General features: G+C 41.2%; 1 protein-coding gene across 1 annotated transcript in view; it reads right to left on the bottom strand.

Moving 5' to 3' along the window:
* LOC120551649 (transformation/transcription domain-associated protein) overlaps positions 1-16,714 on the bottom strand; it is a 92,220-nt gene that overhangs the window by 59,044 nt on the left and 16,462 nt on the right. The window contains exons 22-37 of the mRNA XM_039789147.1: positions 16,020-16,171; positions 13,811-14,010; positions 13,302-13,519; positions 12,754-12,951; positions 12,272-12,532; positions 11,871-12,032; positions 11,453-11,549; positions 11,006-11,127; positions 8,479-8,649; positions 7,771-7,839; positions 6,327-6,347; positions 5,672-5,791; positions 5,101-5,220; positions 4,480-4,644; positions 4,093-4,274; positions 2,748-2,946 (exon numbers count right to left, since the gene is read on the bottom strand). Coding sequence (XP_039645081.1) covers positions 2,748-2,946; positions 4,093-4,274; positions 4,480-4,644; positions 5,101-5,220; positions 5,672-5,791; positions 6,327-6,347; positions 7,771-7,839; positions 8,479-8,649; positions 11,006-11,127; positions 11,453-11,549; positions 11,871-12,032; positions 12,272-12,532; positions 12,754-12,951; positions 13,302-13,519; positions 13,811-14,010; positions 16,020-16,171 — 2,457 coding nt within the window. The remainder of the gene's footprint in view (positions 1-2,747; positions 2,947-4,092; positions 4,275-4,479; positions 4,645-5,100; positions 5,221-5,671; positions 5,792-6,326; positions 6,348-7,770; positions 7,840-8,478; positions 8,650-11,005; positions 11,128-11,452; positions 11,550-11,870; positions 12,033-12,271; positions 12,533-12,753; positions 12,952-13,301; positions 13,520-13,810; positions 14,011-16,019; positions 16,172-16,714) is intronic.

The following is a 16,714-nucleotide window of genomic DNA, read 5'->3' as shown; positions in this document are numbered from 1 at the left end:
GGGGGCCCAGGATATGTATTATGGTCCCATACACACCAGGAATTTATTGTGAAGTAGCCACAGTAGTTCTTGAATAACAGCCACTACCAGTTGCATTGGTTAGTTCTCAGCTATAAATTGGACTTAAAGTTATTTGGATATTTTTAAAACACCTTTTTCTTTCAGTTTTACACTTCACTCTGGGCAAACCTCACATAATCAAGGTAAGCTGATTATAAGAAGTCTGCATCAATAAGGTGACTTCATTTAACTGGTTTTGTTATTTGTCTCAATCTGACTGCTCCTTGGACAAGCCAACAAAAAGGCAATTTATCTGCATTCATAATAGAATTGCACTCCGGTGCAAATCTTTTTAAACTGCTGTCCTCCTTATTAAAACATGTTAAAAAAAACATAAGTAATTTGGCATTATTCTTCTTTTTAATTATTTCATTTGTAAACATATGGTGAAAAATTAACAGAAATTAAATGGGAATGAAAAACCGTGATCATTTTTTTTCCCTCTTCGCCCACACCTAACATGCACAGCTGTTGGTTTCATACAAGGAAATGTTTTTGCTTGTAAATCTGGATTCCTATACACATGCTAGTAGAGGCATTTATCAAGGTACAGGTACTAACAAAAATATGTATTTGTTGAGTTCAATCTCCACTAAAGAGATGATACTAGCACAGCATGTTGACACATTCTGACATTGTAGAAAATGCTGCTACACTGTATGTCATGTCGGGGAACATAAAGAGAAGTAACAGAATGTGAAATAGACGTGCCGTGCTTCATGAATTTCAAATACTTGTTTGTTTGCTTGCCTCCCTGAAATCTATTCCATGAATAGTCACACATTTTTTGAGCAAAAAAAGCAGCACAAAAGCAGTTTTCTGTAAGAATTGTTTGTATAAAACAAAAGAAACAATACAGGAGCAGCATGAGGTCAGTCTGTGCCATCATAGATGATTCATTGCTGCTTCGCCACTCTGTCTCTCTCTAAAACAATCCTCTCTGCGTCTCGCTCAGAGTGAAATATTCTCCGAGACCCCTGTGATGCAAGAATCTGAGCACAGGCATACTGAGAACGTGCACACAAACTGCCCTGTGATATTACGCTTCCGGAAAAATGTTACGGCAATTATTTTAATGTCAGACTGCCACCCTCATTCTCTTGCTCACGACTCATACACCAATCAACACAAACATATTCATACACAAACATATCCTCTCTCTGTCTGTCCGTCTCTCCACCACACATGCACAGCTAGCATCTACTGTGCACCAGAGGAGGACAATTATGGGAAAAACAACAAAATGAGAAAAATACTGATAGGTGGTGGGGGTGATGTATCTCTGCTATTTGAGAGACCAAACTCTGCTCTGCTAAAAATTCTAACAGCATTTGGGCCTGAAAAGAGACAGCACAGTGATTCGGCTGAACTCTTTCTCCTACCTTCATTTTGTATCACTTCTTTTCCCCCAGTACATATGCCGCTGAGGCAACGCAAACTGAACATGAGCAAAAGAGGGCAGGGTGAAGTGAGCAGCATCATAAAGTGTATGTCCTTGGATTTGGGAGTGTGGTTGCACTTGCCGTGTGTGTGTGTGTGTGTGTGTGTGTGTGTGTGTGTGTGTGTGTGTGTGTGTGTGTGTGTGTGTGTTGTGTGTGTGTGTGTGTGTGTGTGTGCTTGCCACGCAGCAATTTGGCATGTGCTGTAGTGTGCCAGCCAGGGCAGGACTTCCCCACTGACCCGTTTGTACTTAACAGCAGTGCTGTTGCTCTTCTGTGCCAGGTTGTGTGCCTATTACAGTTACAGCTGTGCAAAATGTGTGTGTGCATCTGCCTGTGTGTTTGTGTGTGTGTGTGTGTGTGTGTGTGTGTGTGTGTGTGTGTGTGTGTGTGTGTGTGTGTGTGTGTGTGTATTTATGTATGTATGTGTGAGAGTATGCATGCGCGAGATTGAGCTTAATTAAAAAGCAGCCCGAATGATTGTAATGCTTGCAGCAGCAGGTCAGGTAGTGAGGACAGAAGCATTCATCTGTGAGCCTCTGAGGGTCTAGAACCAGACAAAATGACCTTTGTGACTATCAAAGAACTTCTGGTACAAAGCACATCAACCATAAAAGTCACACAGGAAGCAAAGTAAGTAAGCTGAAGAGATGCTCATAGAATTTAGGAACATGATTTATAATGCATCATTAAGTCTAGGACTAGGCAATATGGCCAATTTCTTTGCTTATGGACAATCCAAGGTTCTATTTTTACAGCAAAATGCAAAAAGCCCCATTGTTTTAAATAAGCATATTCATTTAAATGTTTTTTTTTAGTAGCCTATATAAACAAAAAATCAGTAATAACTGCTGTGCTAGAACAAAAGACAAACATAACAAGCCACCTGCAGAGAAAGCCCCTTAATCCCTTGAAACCATAGTATTTCACTGAAATTAAACAATTTTCCCATGTTATAACAATTTTACACATTGTATGAAAACAGACATTAAAATGTATCCATTAACTTAATCTTTCAACTGGTAGAATGGTCTGCTGGTTTTGGTGTTTAACACCTACAACAAGACAAATACTGTTTTCCCCGCATGGTTAGTAAGACTGTATTATACCTCTGATCATAACTTGAATGTCAATTCCAAAAAGACGGTTGGCAAAATTCATTGTCATTGCCAAAGTCATAGGGAATTTCAGGTCCTTTGGCATGTAGTCATAAACGGATTTTTCTGCTCCGATTGCCTGGGTACGTACCTTAGCTTTAAGCTCGTCATTGAAGTGTGGGTCATTGAACTCAACGAAGCGGAAGAACAGGGCCCGTTTTTGGGCAATGGAGTAGTTCTTGGGAATCTCCTCCTCCATATACTCCTTCAGGAAGGTCATGTTGCATAAGAAGCGACCTGTGAAGGCCCGCAGCAGCTGGAAAAGCAGCTCGATCTCTGAGTAGTTGCGCCTATTGAGGAGACAGGGAGTCAACAAGGTTAGTGTACAGATAGAGATATGTCTAATGTCTAATTAGAAGTTTCAAATAACCATAGATACCAACTTGACTTAGCCAGTTTTACACTTTTTGTTTATCATTAGATGATTGACTAAACACACACACACACAAAATTACTGGCTGGAGTGGTCGGAGGTTAATTGCAGGGTCTGAAATAAACATCTGCTGAGAGTTTTACCACTTTCTCTGTGCTCAGACAAAGAGGTGGGGTGAGAAAGTCATTCATGATTGGAATGCCATTAAGTTAGTTAAAGTTAGAAACTGCACTAACTTAAGTCATCAACTTTGACAATCTTAGTGGTAGCATTGTTCATTTCAGAGTAACGGTTTGCACTAGAGGAGTGACGAGATCTCGTCCCTCGTCTAAAATAGAATAATATACAAATACAAGAATAAAGGTTACAGTGCAGTGTAAGGGGAGGGGAGATGTTTTATTTTGTGTTGTGTGTAAAATGTTCTCAATAAATAACAAAATGTTCTAATAAATAGGATAAATAGGTTTGAAAGTATTTTATAACTGAAATTTGAAAAAAAAATATTACAGAGAGAAAGTACTGGAAAAAGGTCCCGTTCGGTACTGGCACCGAATTTCGGATACCGGGACCAGTAAAAATGTGAACGTAGCCAACACAAACCGCCACTTTTAAATCGTTTGTGTGGCAGCATTTTGGATTCCTGGTGGAAACGCTGCATTAAGTAGGTGTGAAGAGGTTATGCAGAAGAGAAGCCAGCCATTCGAGTTTGTGGCAAAACCGTTCACAGTGCTTGTTTTTCATTTTGTGACTTTCAATTGAATAAAAGACAATTTTTCCAGTCATATTTCGTCATTTTAGTGGTCTTTAAAATAGTGTTAAAATCTTGTCTCGTCTCATTCTTGTTAACCCAATATCGTGTATTGTCTCGTCTCGTGTCTCGTCACACTCCTAGTTTGCACAAAAGGCTCATCAGCAGTAGTTGTTTAGAGAGGGTTTATTCTTTCTCACTTCCTAACCTAGATTTTCATGTCAAATGTCCATTTTTTCTTTTAGATATTATGACAACATTGTCCAACATTTAGGCAGTTTCCATCCCCATTACAATTTGAATAAGTGTACATACTTGCAGTAGCTAAGCAGGCAGTAGGCCAGCAGCTTCGGCTCCTTCCAGTTGGTGGCAGCCATGTTGTCTTTGCGATGCCTTTCCTGGAAGGCCTCACTGACCCAGACTCGCCTCAGCTGGCTGACCAATGAGTGCTGCCCTGCCAGCCAACCCTCATCATTCTTCACTATGATGCTGATAATCTAAGCAAAGGGGATGAATATGGAGAAGAAAAAAAGGTTAGAGGTCATATGATGGAATTACTGAGAGTTATGTAGTAATCAGATTAGGATTCAGCCCCACTGACTAACCTGAGGGTTAGCTTTACACATATACATCTGACCTAAGTGTGTGTACAGGATATATAAATTGATAGAATTGTAATGAAAAAAAAAAAAAAATGTCTACCTTGATAGCCTGAAACTGCAGGTCCAATCTGGCTGTGTTGGTGGAGGGAGATCCAGGTCGAACAGTTGCTGCAGTGCCAGCGGGAACCAGCAGGGGGACGAAGCGGTTGGGATTAGAAGCCAGCACGTCTCTTAGGGGCTTGGCATCTTTGTGTTTCAGAAAACTCTGTATTTAAATACATACGTACTGTAAATATAACACAAAATGACAGAGTAAGATTAGAGAGAACCGGGATGACCTCTAGCGGCCCGGGTTTGAATCGAACCTGCGGCCCTTTTACTGCGTGTCATCCCCTCTCTCTCCCCTCTTTCCTGTCTATCCACTGTCACTACCGAATAAAGGGGAAAGCCTCCAAAACATAATCTTTAAAAAAAAAAAAAAAAAAAAAAAACTAGAGAGAACCATGTTTACTGCATTGGATCAACAACTGTAAAAACACATTTAAAGAATTTTTGCAGGGAGCGATCCGTCTCAATTTGGTGTTAACAGGACCACTGAGCCTCGAAACCCAATATATCCCTGATTATAGCCCATTACTGAGGCAGCAAAATGCACTTTTAATGGAAAATGTGTCAATAAAAACAGTGAAGGGACTGCTACTTAGAGCTGCCAGAGTCTGACCATGAACATGCGGCTCCACTGGGGGTCGTTCAGCGTAGCCTCCATCATGAACAGCTCCACTGTCTGAGATGGGTGACGTGTCAGGAACTTGATCAAAGGCTCCCTGAATGGACTGCCGGCCTGGCACAGGGAGGGAGGGAGGAGAGGACAAATAGGAAACAGGCAGAAACAGAAAAAATGGTAACGATTTCATAAAAGCAAAAGCACTTTCTTGTGAAGATCTGTGCTGAATTACAGAGTTTTAATGTGCCATTAACCCTATACATCAGATATAGATCAAATAGGATTAGAAGGCTTATCGCAGGATGTAGAAATTAATATAATGAGATTATCAAGGGTTTTCTAGTATTTATTGAACAATTATGATACATTGCTTATAACATGGCTGAAGTAATTTACAACATTTCTAAAGTAATTCATCTCCAAGCCATTTTCCTCAGCCGTTCTATTGTATCAATTGATTAAGACCAAACTCTCAAGACTTTTTTTTTTTGGCTTGCTTTATTCATCTACACAGCACAACTGCCATGGAACATTACAATGAATAGAACTAGAAGAGTTGGTGTCCTACCTCTATGAGCATGGCCCTCTCGGTCTTCATGACCACCTCCAGCAGAGGTTTGACCAGAGTCTGAGGTGCGGCTGGGATCAGGTGGAAAAGGTTAATGATGGCAGAACAGATCTTCATCTCCTAAAGAAATAGTCGGAGAAAAAGAGCGAAGGGAAGAAAGGAATGCATTTAAATTTTTTGGAACGATGATGGAACTACGCACGGACATAATTTCTGACAGACAGTCTTGATGGACAGCCACTGTGGAAAGACGAGGATGAATTGTAGTCAAACGACTGAAAATTCAATCTGTGCTCAGTTAACGTCCCACAGCAAAGGCGCAGAGCACCACACTTAAATAAGTTCTTGAATTACACTGAGACAGGATACAAACAAACAGAGGACAGTATGAAACCTTGTATTATCGATATCTTAAAGGTGCAAAAGTCAAAGGGAATGTGGGAGGATTGGACATTTCTAAAACAGTCAAAATGTGAGGTTAAAGGTTGAGATGACAGGAACATTTCTGAAGACGACCACAGACACGGACACAGAAATACGGGTCAACTCCACCAGTACCACTACCACGACATTGGTTCAATTCACCAGCACAACATTGGTTCAACTACTGACAGAGAGTCACCAACAGAGGGCGCAACACCAGGTCACATCTCACCTCAACGCCCTCCAACGCAGGCTGTACCGGAACGGGAGACAATGATCAGAGTCAGCAGAGCAGTATGTATGCTTTTTGTGTGGCTGTGTTGTCTGTCTTTGTTCCATATGGAAGGTGAGCAGATAAGACAGGGTGATAATGAAATGAATGGGCAGACAGCAGCAACCTTTACGATTGACCTCAGGAACAACTTTTCTCAGCGCTTGGTGAATAACAGGGCAGGGGCCATGCTGGAATGTCAGTCGAGCAACACAGAATCCTTGGCATTTGGAGGAAAAACACGCATCTGACAGATATCAGGTCATGACATTTTGTTTTGGTTAAACCCTTTCCGTTTTCTTTTTCTTTCATACTAGCTCTTTACTCCTCCTCACGCCTCTTTACTCCGATCCATATTCTCCTCCTCTGTCAAAACCCGCTTTCATGCCTGGATGTCTTCAGACCATCCTCCTCAGTCCAGCTCCATCCCCCTTTTCTCCATTTTTTTGTCATCTTTATCAGGCTTGGCTAATTGACCCCCTGACCCTGGCTTTATTGTCACTGCCAGCCTTGCTGTCAACACGCACAAAGACCACTGGTTAGAGGGAGGAAAAGACAAAGGGCCAATTTGCATCTAATTAAACAAGCCATTTTGAGATTGGGCAGTATGAACTCGCATAAAAAGAAGGGAGGAAAAAAATGGGCTTTATTTTTATGAGGGAGAGGCAGCTGGTTTTCCCCCTTCTTTCTCACTCACCTTTTCTCTGCCTTTACAAGGTTATCTGTCCGGGAGATAATGAGGAGACGCAGCGCTGGGCCCACCACAGCCTGCCTGGCGCCTAATTAATCATTGATTGTAATATGGCCACTCGCAACTCATCTGGGAGGAGGCCACAATGAGGAGGTGTTGACTACATGCGACTATGGCTTTGTGTGTATAAGGTGCAATTTCTCTGCCCCTTCCAGTGTGTGCTGTTTGGTTTAGGAGATGCAAAGACTTTTAAAAGATGCCAGTAGACAGCTGTATATTGACCTGCTACTACAGACTATAGCCCCTTTTCATGCATGTACTGCAAACCTGAAATTATCTAGACATTACCCGGAGGAGCTGTATGTGAGAACGCAAATGTCCGGAACAGTTGGACCCGACATTAAACAGACTTTACCCTGCCAGCTACAAAGTATGTGTAATGACCAATTGAGCCCCCGTTTGAATGAAGCAGCTCATTGTCATGTGTGAAAGGGCAACTATAAACAACGTCCGCACCTGATTCGTCGAACATTGTCCGTAGTTCATATGATAAAACAGCTGCTTCTTTATTGCATTCAAACTTCTAGCAAAGTAAATGGAAGAAACAAGGGGCATCTGCATGTTATGAGTGATGAAAGATTTACATTCGTATTCCATTTCTTAGTGCTGTAAGGTGTGTGTATTGGACTGTCTGAACGTGTAATGTATACTTACACTGCCATCACTGCGCTGGCCTCCCTTGTGTGTTATTACAACCACTTCCATCCACTTCCTCAGGTGTTGCTGAGAGAGACAGAGAGAGATGAGATTGAGACTGTGTTGGTGAAGTACATGTGTGTGCACGTTTGTCTAGCTCAATCGGTATGTCTGCATGTGGCATACCAGTTTAAATATTTACTAGAATATGTCACAGAAACAATACTCGAACATGTTGCGGCAATGAAAGTCTTGAACTACATTCTAGTAGGTTATGTTTTCATGATGATATTATACCTTTTACTACCGTTTAATGCGGTTGTAATTAATATTTGATTTACTATAAGAAAATAAGTAGTATAGCAGTATATACTATATAAAAGTAATTTTAAAAGAGAAATTGCATAGGTAATTTCTCACATATTTACACTTTTTCTATAGGAAAATACCTAAAAATATTGTATTGTATAAGGTAATATTGATTATACCTGCTGCAATCTTCAGTAGAATTATATATATATATATATATATATATATATATATATAATATCAGATATTTAGATTAAAAAAAAATTATCTACAGGTTCAAGACTAGCACCAACTGCCACAGTTAAAAGGTTTGGTTGTCATGTTGATGCCATGATGAACTGCATTATGTGCTGTCAAGAGTTTTGAATAAAAAAATGTTGTGAGATGAGGAGGAAGACCGAGGTCGAGGTTTCTCACCATCATCTGATCACAGAACTTGTCATTGAAGGAGTTGGGGAAAAGCCGTGTGACGGAGGTTAGGCGGTTCACCACGTTGAGCGTCAGGCTGCGGTAGTCACCCAGCATCATCAGTAGGGGCCGCATGTGAGTGTGGATCTGGTCCACCTCAATGGTTGCGCCTTCCAGGAACTACAACAGAGTATAGGGAAATTTTTTTTTTGCAATTTCAAAAACTTTAAATTAAACTTTTTCGCTTAAATATGCCTCTACAGAAACTTTTGACATTATTATCCTAACTCAGAATACAGGCTTGTTTTGCTCTGACGTTGTCAAACCTTACATAAAACATATGTTGGCACTTTGTTTGCAAATTGTATTGTGACCAATGCGTTACGCCAAATAATTTTAATTTCCCTTCCACAAATCATATTTTCTTTACATTAGACCTGGCCTTGTCAGTTTTTTCAGACCCATGAACTGCTCGCTACCTCTTGTGTCTCTATTTAGGAACTAAGGCCACTCATGACCAGCCATAAACAAGCACCCATGCCAACACCAAACACTGATGACGCACACACACACACACACACACACACACACACCCTCACACAGACAAGAGAGAATGATGCATGGCAGCCTCATTCATTTTTCTCTCACTGCTGAGAAAAAAACCCTCCATCCTGTATCGATCGGGCCATGGCAACGCTCATTAGTGCTAGCAGGGCAGAGATGAAAGAATGGAGGGAGCAGAGAACGGCTGTGCGGAAGAAAAAAAAAAGATAGTGAAAAGGAGTGATGGTGGTAAAGACAGAAAATGAAGGACACAGAAATGGAAGGAAAAAGGGACTTGAGATAGATGGATAGAGGATAGGATGGTATGGAAACTTTGATGAATGGAGGCAGGACTGGTTCATGGAGAGTGTGATAAAGCAGAGGGAGGTCCATATGAAGATAACTGGGTGGGGAAATGGTGTGAGGGGAGGAATACCAGAGGGCCTCTAAGATGGCAAATGACATGAGTGATACAGATAAAAAACGAATGAAGCAGGGAGAAGGCAAAAAAAGAGAACCATGCAAAACAAGATAATAAAAAACTATACTTGGAAAACAAAACAGTCACAACAAGCACACCAATAACAAACTAAAAGGCTCTAAAATAATATAAGAGCACATTTTACAAATAGATAAATTAAGAGAGGAAAGCATAAGGATGACACAGTAGAGTGCCATTTCAATGGTTCAATAGAAAATGTGATTTCACTAGTTTCAACTTGAGTAGATCGCTTCATAGCTTAAGGGCACAGTCTTTAATCCAGATTTAGAAAGGTCATGTCTGTGGCTCTCAGGCGGTGTTTTTTGCTCAAAGGGAGTTGCAGTTGAAGTGAGTGATGTTAACACAGGTCTGAGCGTTCCAAGTAATCGATAAAGTCTTGAAATTAATTCAAAATCAATTTTTTTTAAACAGGAGCCAATGTTAAGATGCTTAGATGGGACAGAAACAAAGACGGTGTTGACAAGTGACAAAGATCTTGCAACAGGTGGCAGAGATTGTGGATTTTAAGAATTTTAAAATGCAGCCTCCTTGAACATGTAACAATTTCAAGCATAATATTTACTGTAAGTCATGATGTAATGTAGGGCTGCATGATGTGAGGAAAATATGTGATAATGTTGAATATCACGATAACGATATTACTTGCGATTAGGGCTGTCACAATAACTCCTTTTTATTGTGCAATATATTAATTGCGATTAACGATATTATTGTCATTTTAAGACCATTTTATGCCACGGATTACCTAATGGCAACATGACAATACTGCAAGCACACTCTTTCCAAGATCAAAGAACATTTCATTCTTAAGAATATTTAGACATTGGAATCGGAATGTCAAAAAACATATCCTAAATAAATAATAAATACACCTTTGTTAACAGAAAGTGCAGTAGTGGCAGAGTAAAGGGAGATGTCTTTTATCTCCTTCAGAGTGTCGTCTTTTACTTTGTTGTACAAAGATGGAATGGCAGTTTGGGAGATGTATGTTTTCTTTGGCAATTCGTACTCTGTGTCTGTGTGTGTGTGTGTGTGTGTCTGTGTGTGTGTGTGTGTGTTGCCTGAGCCTCGCCTCTGCCTCCGACACAGAAAGCAGACGAGACAACAGAGGCGGCGCGATCGACTAAAATGTCGGTAACATTCATTTATATGTCAAAATGAATATACTCTTTATTTTTTATTTTAAAAAAATATATATTTTATCACCAAAAGCTACCAAGCTTGATGAATAAGTTGATTATAAAAGGCACCACTAACAAATAATGACAGTTAGATTTTAACGTGCAGTTTTTTACTAATATTTTCTTTCAACTAGGGCAAACAATGAGTGTCCTTGGCGATATGTCGCAGCCTTTCGCGGTGCGTTTATTGCGCCAGTTGATATCGCAATGACGATTAAAAACGATATATTGTGCAGCCCAAATGTAGTGTGTAATCACCCAAATCCAAACCATTTACAAGCAACAAGAAAACGAGAGATGTTTCACTGACCTTCCTCATACATGCCTCGCCCGCTTCCTGCAGTTCATTGTTGGTGGAGTTGAGGGCTTTAAACAGGGCAGCAATGATCTTCTCTCTGGACTGTGGCAAGTAGTTACAAGCTGCAAGGGCATCTAAACAAGAAATAAAGTAACATTCAACACAAGAGATGATCAAGTTGATACCATAATCATAAAACAGAAATCAAATGATTTAAATACTTTAAGTAGTAGTAGTATTAATTCAATTCACACACTGGTAAAACTAAGATAAAGTCAGAAAATATGGTCAGCAATAATGATCAAAACAGTCTCTTCTAACATGACAATAGTAAGACCATTAACTTATAATACAATCTGTCATATTAGGTTTCACAAAAACACAAAAGACGATTAAGCACCAACTGCAAAAATTCAACAATGCAGTGGACCAATATTAAGTTGAGCAGGTTCTACTCACTAAGAGCAGCGATGCGGAGGGGAACCAGTGAGGGAAGGCTCTTATAACAGGGCAGCTTCATCAGAGCAGCATCCTCTGCCTCACACAGGTTCAACAGCTAGAAGGAGAGGGGGGGGGGGGGCAAAGGTCAGAGGTCAATAATCAGCTAAAAGTAGTGATATAAGACATTTATGTTTAATAGAGTCAACTGTTTGTAAAATGGTTAAGCCAGATGCACACACATTTCTCCTTTTATATATTTTGTGAAAATATGCTAAATCTAAGCCTGACATGCCCTTGCACCACATAACATTGTGCCAAAGTATGTCACTTGAATATAGTTTTAATATGGAAAAAAGAACTATATATAAATAGCATAACAAATTTAAAAGAAACATTTAGGAAAAGTACATTTGATTAACGTCAGTGACTTTCATACCTCTGTGTAGAAGACCTTGTGCTCCATGACATTGAGGTCCATAGTAAAGAGGCGGGGCTGCAGGGTGGTGCAGAAGGTGTTGCCCTCCATCAGGCCGATCTGGGCGTTGGCAGGCTGGTGGCGGAGCAGGTGTTTCTTGGGGGGAACCATATCTTGCAACACCTGAAATTAAGGAAACCCCAATAAAACCATCAATTAATGTGAATTAAAAGACAGACATTCTGTATTTCACACTCAGGTTTTGTTTTAAAATGGAGAAATTCTCAGAAGGCATCAGTCCAGAGTGATCAAACACATTCCTTAATTGCAGCCATTTTGTGTTTAAGCTGAAATGCTTTTTACATCAAAAAAGTCTTGCCTAGCATAACATTTATAGAAAACTTTACAGTCCTTGGTTTCACCTCTTTGTGTGGTTCCATGATGACAGTTACGCTCTTGCCGGTGACCTGGGCTAGCACCTGCAGGGAGTGCATGGCCTGCTTTCTGACGGTTGAGTTGGGGGAGGTGACCTCTCGGACCAGGTCATGCGTGACCATATGGAAAGACTTGTCCTGGGCAGCCAGAAGCTCCTCAGTCTTTTCTTCATCTTTCAGTGGAGTGGCACAGCGCACAAGCAACTGCTCCAGGGTGGTCTTAGCCATGGCTACTGCTCCATTTGACACCTTATTGCAAAAATCAATACGTTAGTAAGTACAATGCCACTGCAGTAAGTGGTGCAACAAAAGAGGAAAGTTACAAATTGTTACATCGCACATGCTGCAAGACATCACGTGAACAGAAAAGTCGACAAACGCAGGTAAGTCAATCACCTAATCAATAAACAGATGTGTCACTTCTACTAATGTTTTGCTAAATATTAGATTATTCAGTAATTTCCTCTTACCTCTCCTGTGAGGTCCATCATGACAAAGAGCAGGGCCTTGAGGAAGGTGAGCTGGTTCTGTAGCACCCAGATCAGAGGCAGTCTCTCCATTAGGAACTTAATGGACACCACGCCGCCGAGCTTGGCATACCAGGCCTGCTCATAGCAGCAGGCGCACAGTCGCTCCACAATGTAGGAGAACAGGGGCAGCTGGCATGCCTGAAGATGTAGACAAGACGGCAGGATGATTAACTGATTCCCATTTAAAAACAATCACATATGAAAAGATACATCAAACACATGGAAGAATGATTATAAAATGGCAAAAAAGGTGTATCAGATGTTCACTTCAAACTTCAATATGTAAATGCAATAATCAGTTTGTCAGAATTACATTTTCTGGGTTGATCTAGCACAAGATTGAGAGTAAAATATTTCCTAAGTTATATTAATTTCCAGCACAGTTTACCACAGTTACAAAACAATTGGCACAATGAGCATAAGTGCCAATGACTTCATTACATTTACAAATAACTGAACCCTCCAACACTCTCCTTCCAGAGACATACCCTCTCCTTGGAGCCAAGAATGATGCTGGCGACGTCGAAAATGACGGCCAGGGCCACTTCTCCAATCTTACAAAGCTCCTTCTCCTCGTAGGCCATGCAGATAGCTATGGCATCAATCAGAACCAGCGGATCCATGCCCTTTGAGCCGTTCTCCTCACTGTGGAACATGGCTGTGCTTGGCTGGCTGCCCAGCTGGTAGCTCGGCAGCAGGAACGGACCTGGGATCACAGGGGAGGACAAGTGGAAAGGAAACATGTTTAACGTGAAATATATGGATCTTAATATCGATTAAAAGATGTTACAACTATGTGTTACAATGCAAGTAACTCATACATTTCTATTATTCTTTTATTTTGTGTCAAATACAAAATGAAAAAGCCAGAATGTTAATAAAACCAGAGAAATGACAAAATTGGAAAGTGACTGATATTCTTGTGCAGCTGGGAAACAATGCCAAAACAGAAAGCTAATATTAGATGTAGAGAATAGCAAGAGCACCAGTCCCTCACCACACTGCTGAGCCACAGCGACCATGGTATAATGGCGAATCAGGCTGGCCACGAAGGGCAGTGCGCTGGGCCTCAGGTCCTTTATCACAGCAGACATGAATGCCCCAGTCAGGGCCTGTTCAAAAGTTCTGCGGGCAGGCGTGTCTTGTGCTTTGTAGCGGTGAGAGATGATGACATTGGGGATCCACTTTTCAGCGAAGCTAACGGGGAGACAACCACACAATGAATTAGAGGATTATATATTAACAAGGAGGAAATAATAATATGTGGCAGTGCCACTGAAACCTTTAAGTGATTTGCGTTCTGCCCATTTGCAAATATTTCAAAGATAAAGATCCATGTCCATCGCCTGTCTGCAGTCCGTAAACCTGTAACTCTGATTTTCTCCGTCCTTAAACTTTCTCTCTCCTATGAGCTCCTTCTGCCTGTCTATTCCTATGCCTCGCACTTTGTCCCCTGTTGGTATTTTTTGTTATTTACTGCAGCTGAAGGCAACTGGGCCTTGGTGTGATTGAGCAGCTGTTTTCTCCATGCTTGAGCTTGTGTTTTATAATGCCACACGCCAGGGGCAGGCCTGATGGATCGCTTCATTTCATTATTGCCATTTAAAAGACTGCTCTTTGGAGGAGGAGAGAGAAGAAGTGGAGGGGGAGGGAGGGGGAGGAAGGGAGGGTGGGGTGAGAGGAGCCAAGGAAGCGGGAGAAAGTAAGGGGCAGGATGGCTGACAGAAAGTCAGAAAGATTGCCCTTCATTCATCCAGGGGCCTGCCACTCCAACACTGCGGTGTTGTCCCCAGTTGTCATTTCATGATTCGCTCTGTGTTTATTTTTTCTTTTAAAACTGAAAGGGTATATTTACAGTCACAAATACTGAGGCAAAGACCGATGTGTAAAGAAGTTGAAGGGAGGCAGAGAGAGAGAAATAAAGGAGACAAAATCTTTCAAGAGAGAGGACACTGCAAATCGAGACATCTTACAAGAGGAGGGTGCATGCGCAGACCCCCTGATCATAACTGACACACTTCATTATCCCCGCAGAAATGGGCACACAGTCATATTCATGTGCATGTGTGTGTTAGTGCATAATGACAGGAGAGTGTAAGGGGTATGGTGTAGCAAAAACAGACAGGGAAAAGTCAATAAGGCCCTGCCCGGGGATCAATGATGGTAATGTGACTAACCCACCTAACAACCAACCCCCTTTCCTGTTTGTCTGTTCATGTATGTGTCTCTGCCTCGCAGTGAAGCCTGCCAGGGGGTGGGGGGCCTGCGAATGCGTAATTAGCGACTCCCGCTCTTGAGGCGGAATTGATGAGGCAGTGTGTGGTGGGGAGGGTGGTGGAGACGTGATGTGAGAGAATAAAAGGAGGGCATGTCAGCAGGTGGCGAGATAGGGGTGGAGGCAAGATGATACACACAGAGCTGGTGTGGTGAGTGGGCTTAGGAGAGGGTAGACAGGAATGGTGGGTTAAGCAGTGAGCAGGGTTGGAGATCAAGGTCAAGTTGAGTCAAGCAAAAGTTAAAGAGGGGGAGGATTGATCAGACTTGGCTGTGTATGGACTCAAACGTAGGGCTGGGTATCATTCAAAACTTTTCGATATCGGTACCAATAACAATACTGTGAAATTGACACTGGCTCCTGAACTATACTTATTTTTATAATTTTTACCAATTTAATAAAATTTTAAGAAAAGAAGTTACAGCACTGCACATTCGCCTGTGACATACATTGTAGTCAAGCCTCTCAAAATACAACAGCAACATATGTGAGCCCCATCTCTGTACATACACTATAAGATCTTGATACAAGCATGCTGCATGCTTATTGGCTCACTTACGCTGATGAGATTTACTCCTTAGGTATTGAAATTCGGTATTGAATGACAAGGTATTTTTCGATACTATCAAAGTTCGGTACTCAGCCCTACTCAAACCCATGAGGCTGTATCATCTCCTGCCATTTGTGTAGACGTAAGCAGACAGTTCACTGAATGTTTGTAGAGAAATTCAATGTCAAGGACGTTCCTTAAAATATATCTGACAATTCTTCTATGGTAAAAAATAACTAAATAGCCTAACACATCTATAATCTAGCATTGATTACTGCATTACAACTGAAATAATATTAATTCATTGTAAATGAATACCACAATAACCACAATATCTAGGCGTAAGCCACGGCCAAAATCAAACCCAGAATGTTTACTTACTTGGGATGAGACAGAAGCTGGTAGAGAGCATGCTTGTTGTCATCCAGGCTGGTCATGGCCACCAGGAAACACTTAATGACCTCCCAGGCCTGTCGTCTGTAGTAGGGCTCGGTGTTGGCACTCTTCAGACAGTCTAGAGCGGTCTCTATCGCCTTGAAAGGAATATACCAGACAAATCTTAGTTTAAAACGTCACCATTTTATATTCTGAAAACACAAGTTACTATGTTGCAAAATGCCAATATTCCATATTATTAATATGCAAATTAAAATGTGATATGCAACTATACGTGCAATTCATTTGCAGGAAGTAACACAGTGCGCCATCTGGCCGAGCAAAGGTCATTATGATTTCTGCATTATGGGCTGACAAGCCACAGCAGCCAGGCACTTAAAAAGGGAGAAAATTAGCCAATTAATGCCACTCAGAACAGAGCGGAGAAGATGAGGAAGATGAAAGAATAGAGGGAGGGTGAGCGGAGAGATGAGGGCACAGCAGAATTAAATTGTAGACCTGTCAGTGTATTAGGATATTTCTGTCAGGACTGAGACTCCGACGAGTATTATATTACTTTAGATATGAAATTGAAGGGAAAATTAAGACAATTTTGAATGCAAATTTGCAGAAAAGACAACTTTGTACTCAAATTTTTTTAAGAGTACAGACACAGGGTTTGCCGCAGAAAATGTGTTAGT

This window comes from Perca fluviatilis, chromosome 21, assembly GCF_010015445.1.
Source record: "Perca fluviatilis chromosome 21, GENO_Pfluv_1.0, whole genome shotgun sequence".
Lineage (NCBI taxonomy): Eukaryota > Metazoa > Chordata > Actinopteri > Perciformes > Percidae > Perca > Perca fluviatilis.
Note: the sequence above shows the minus strand (reverse complement) of the source record. Positions and strands in the feature narration are given on the sequence as shown.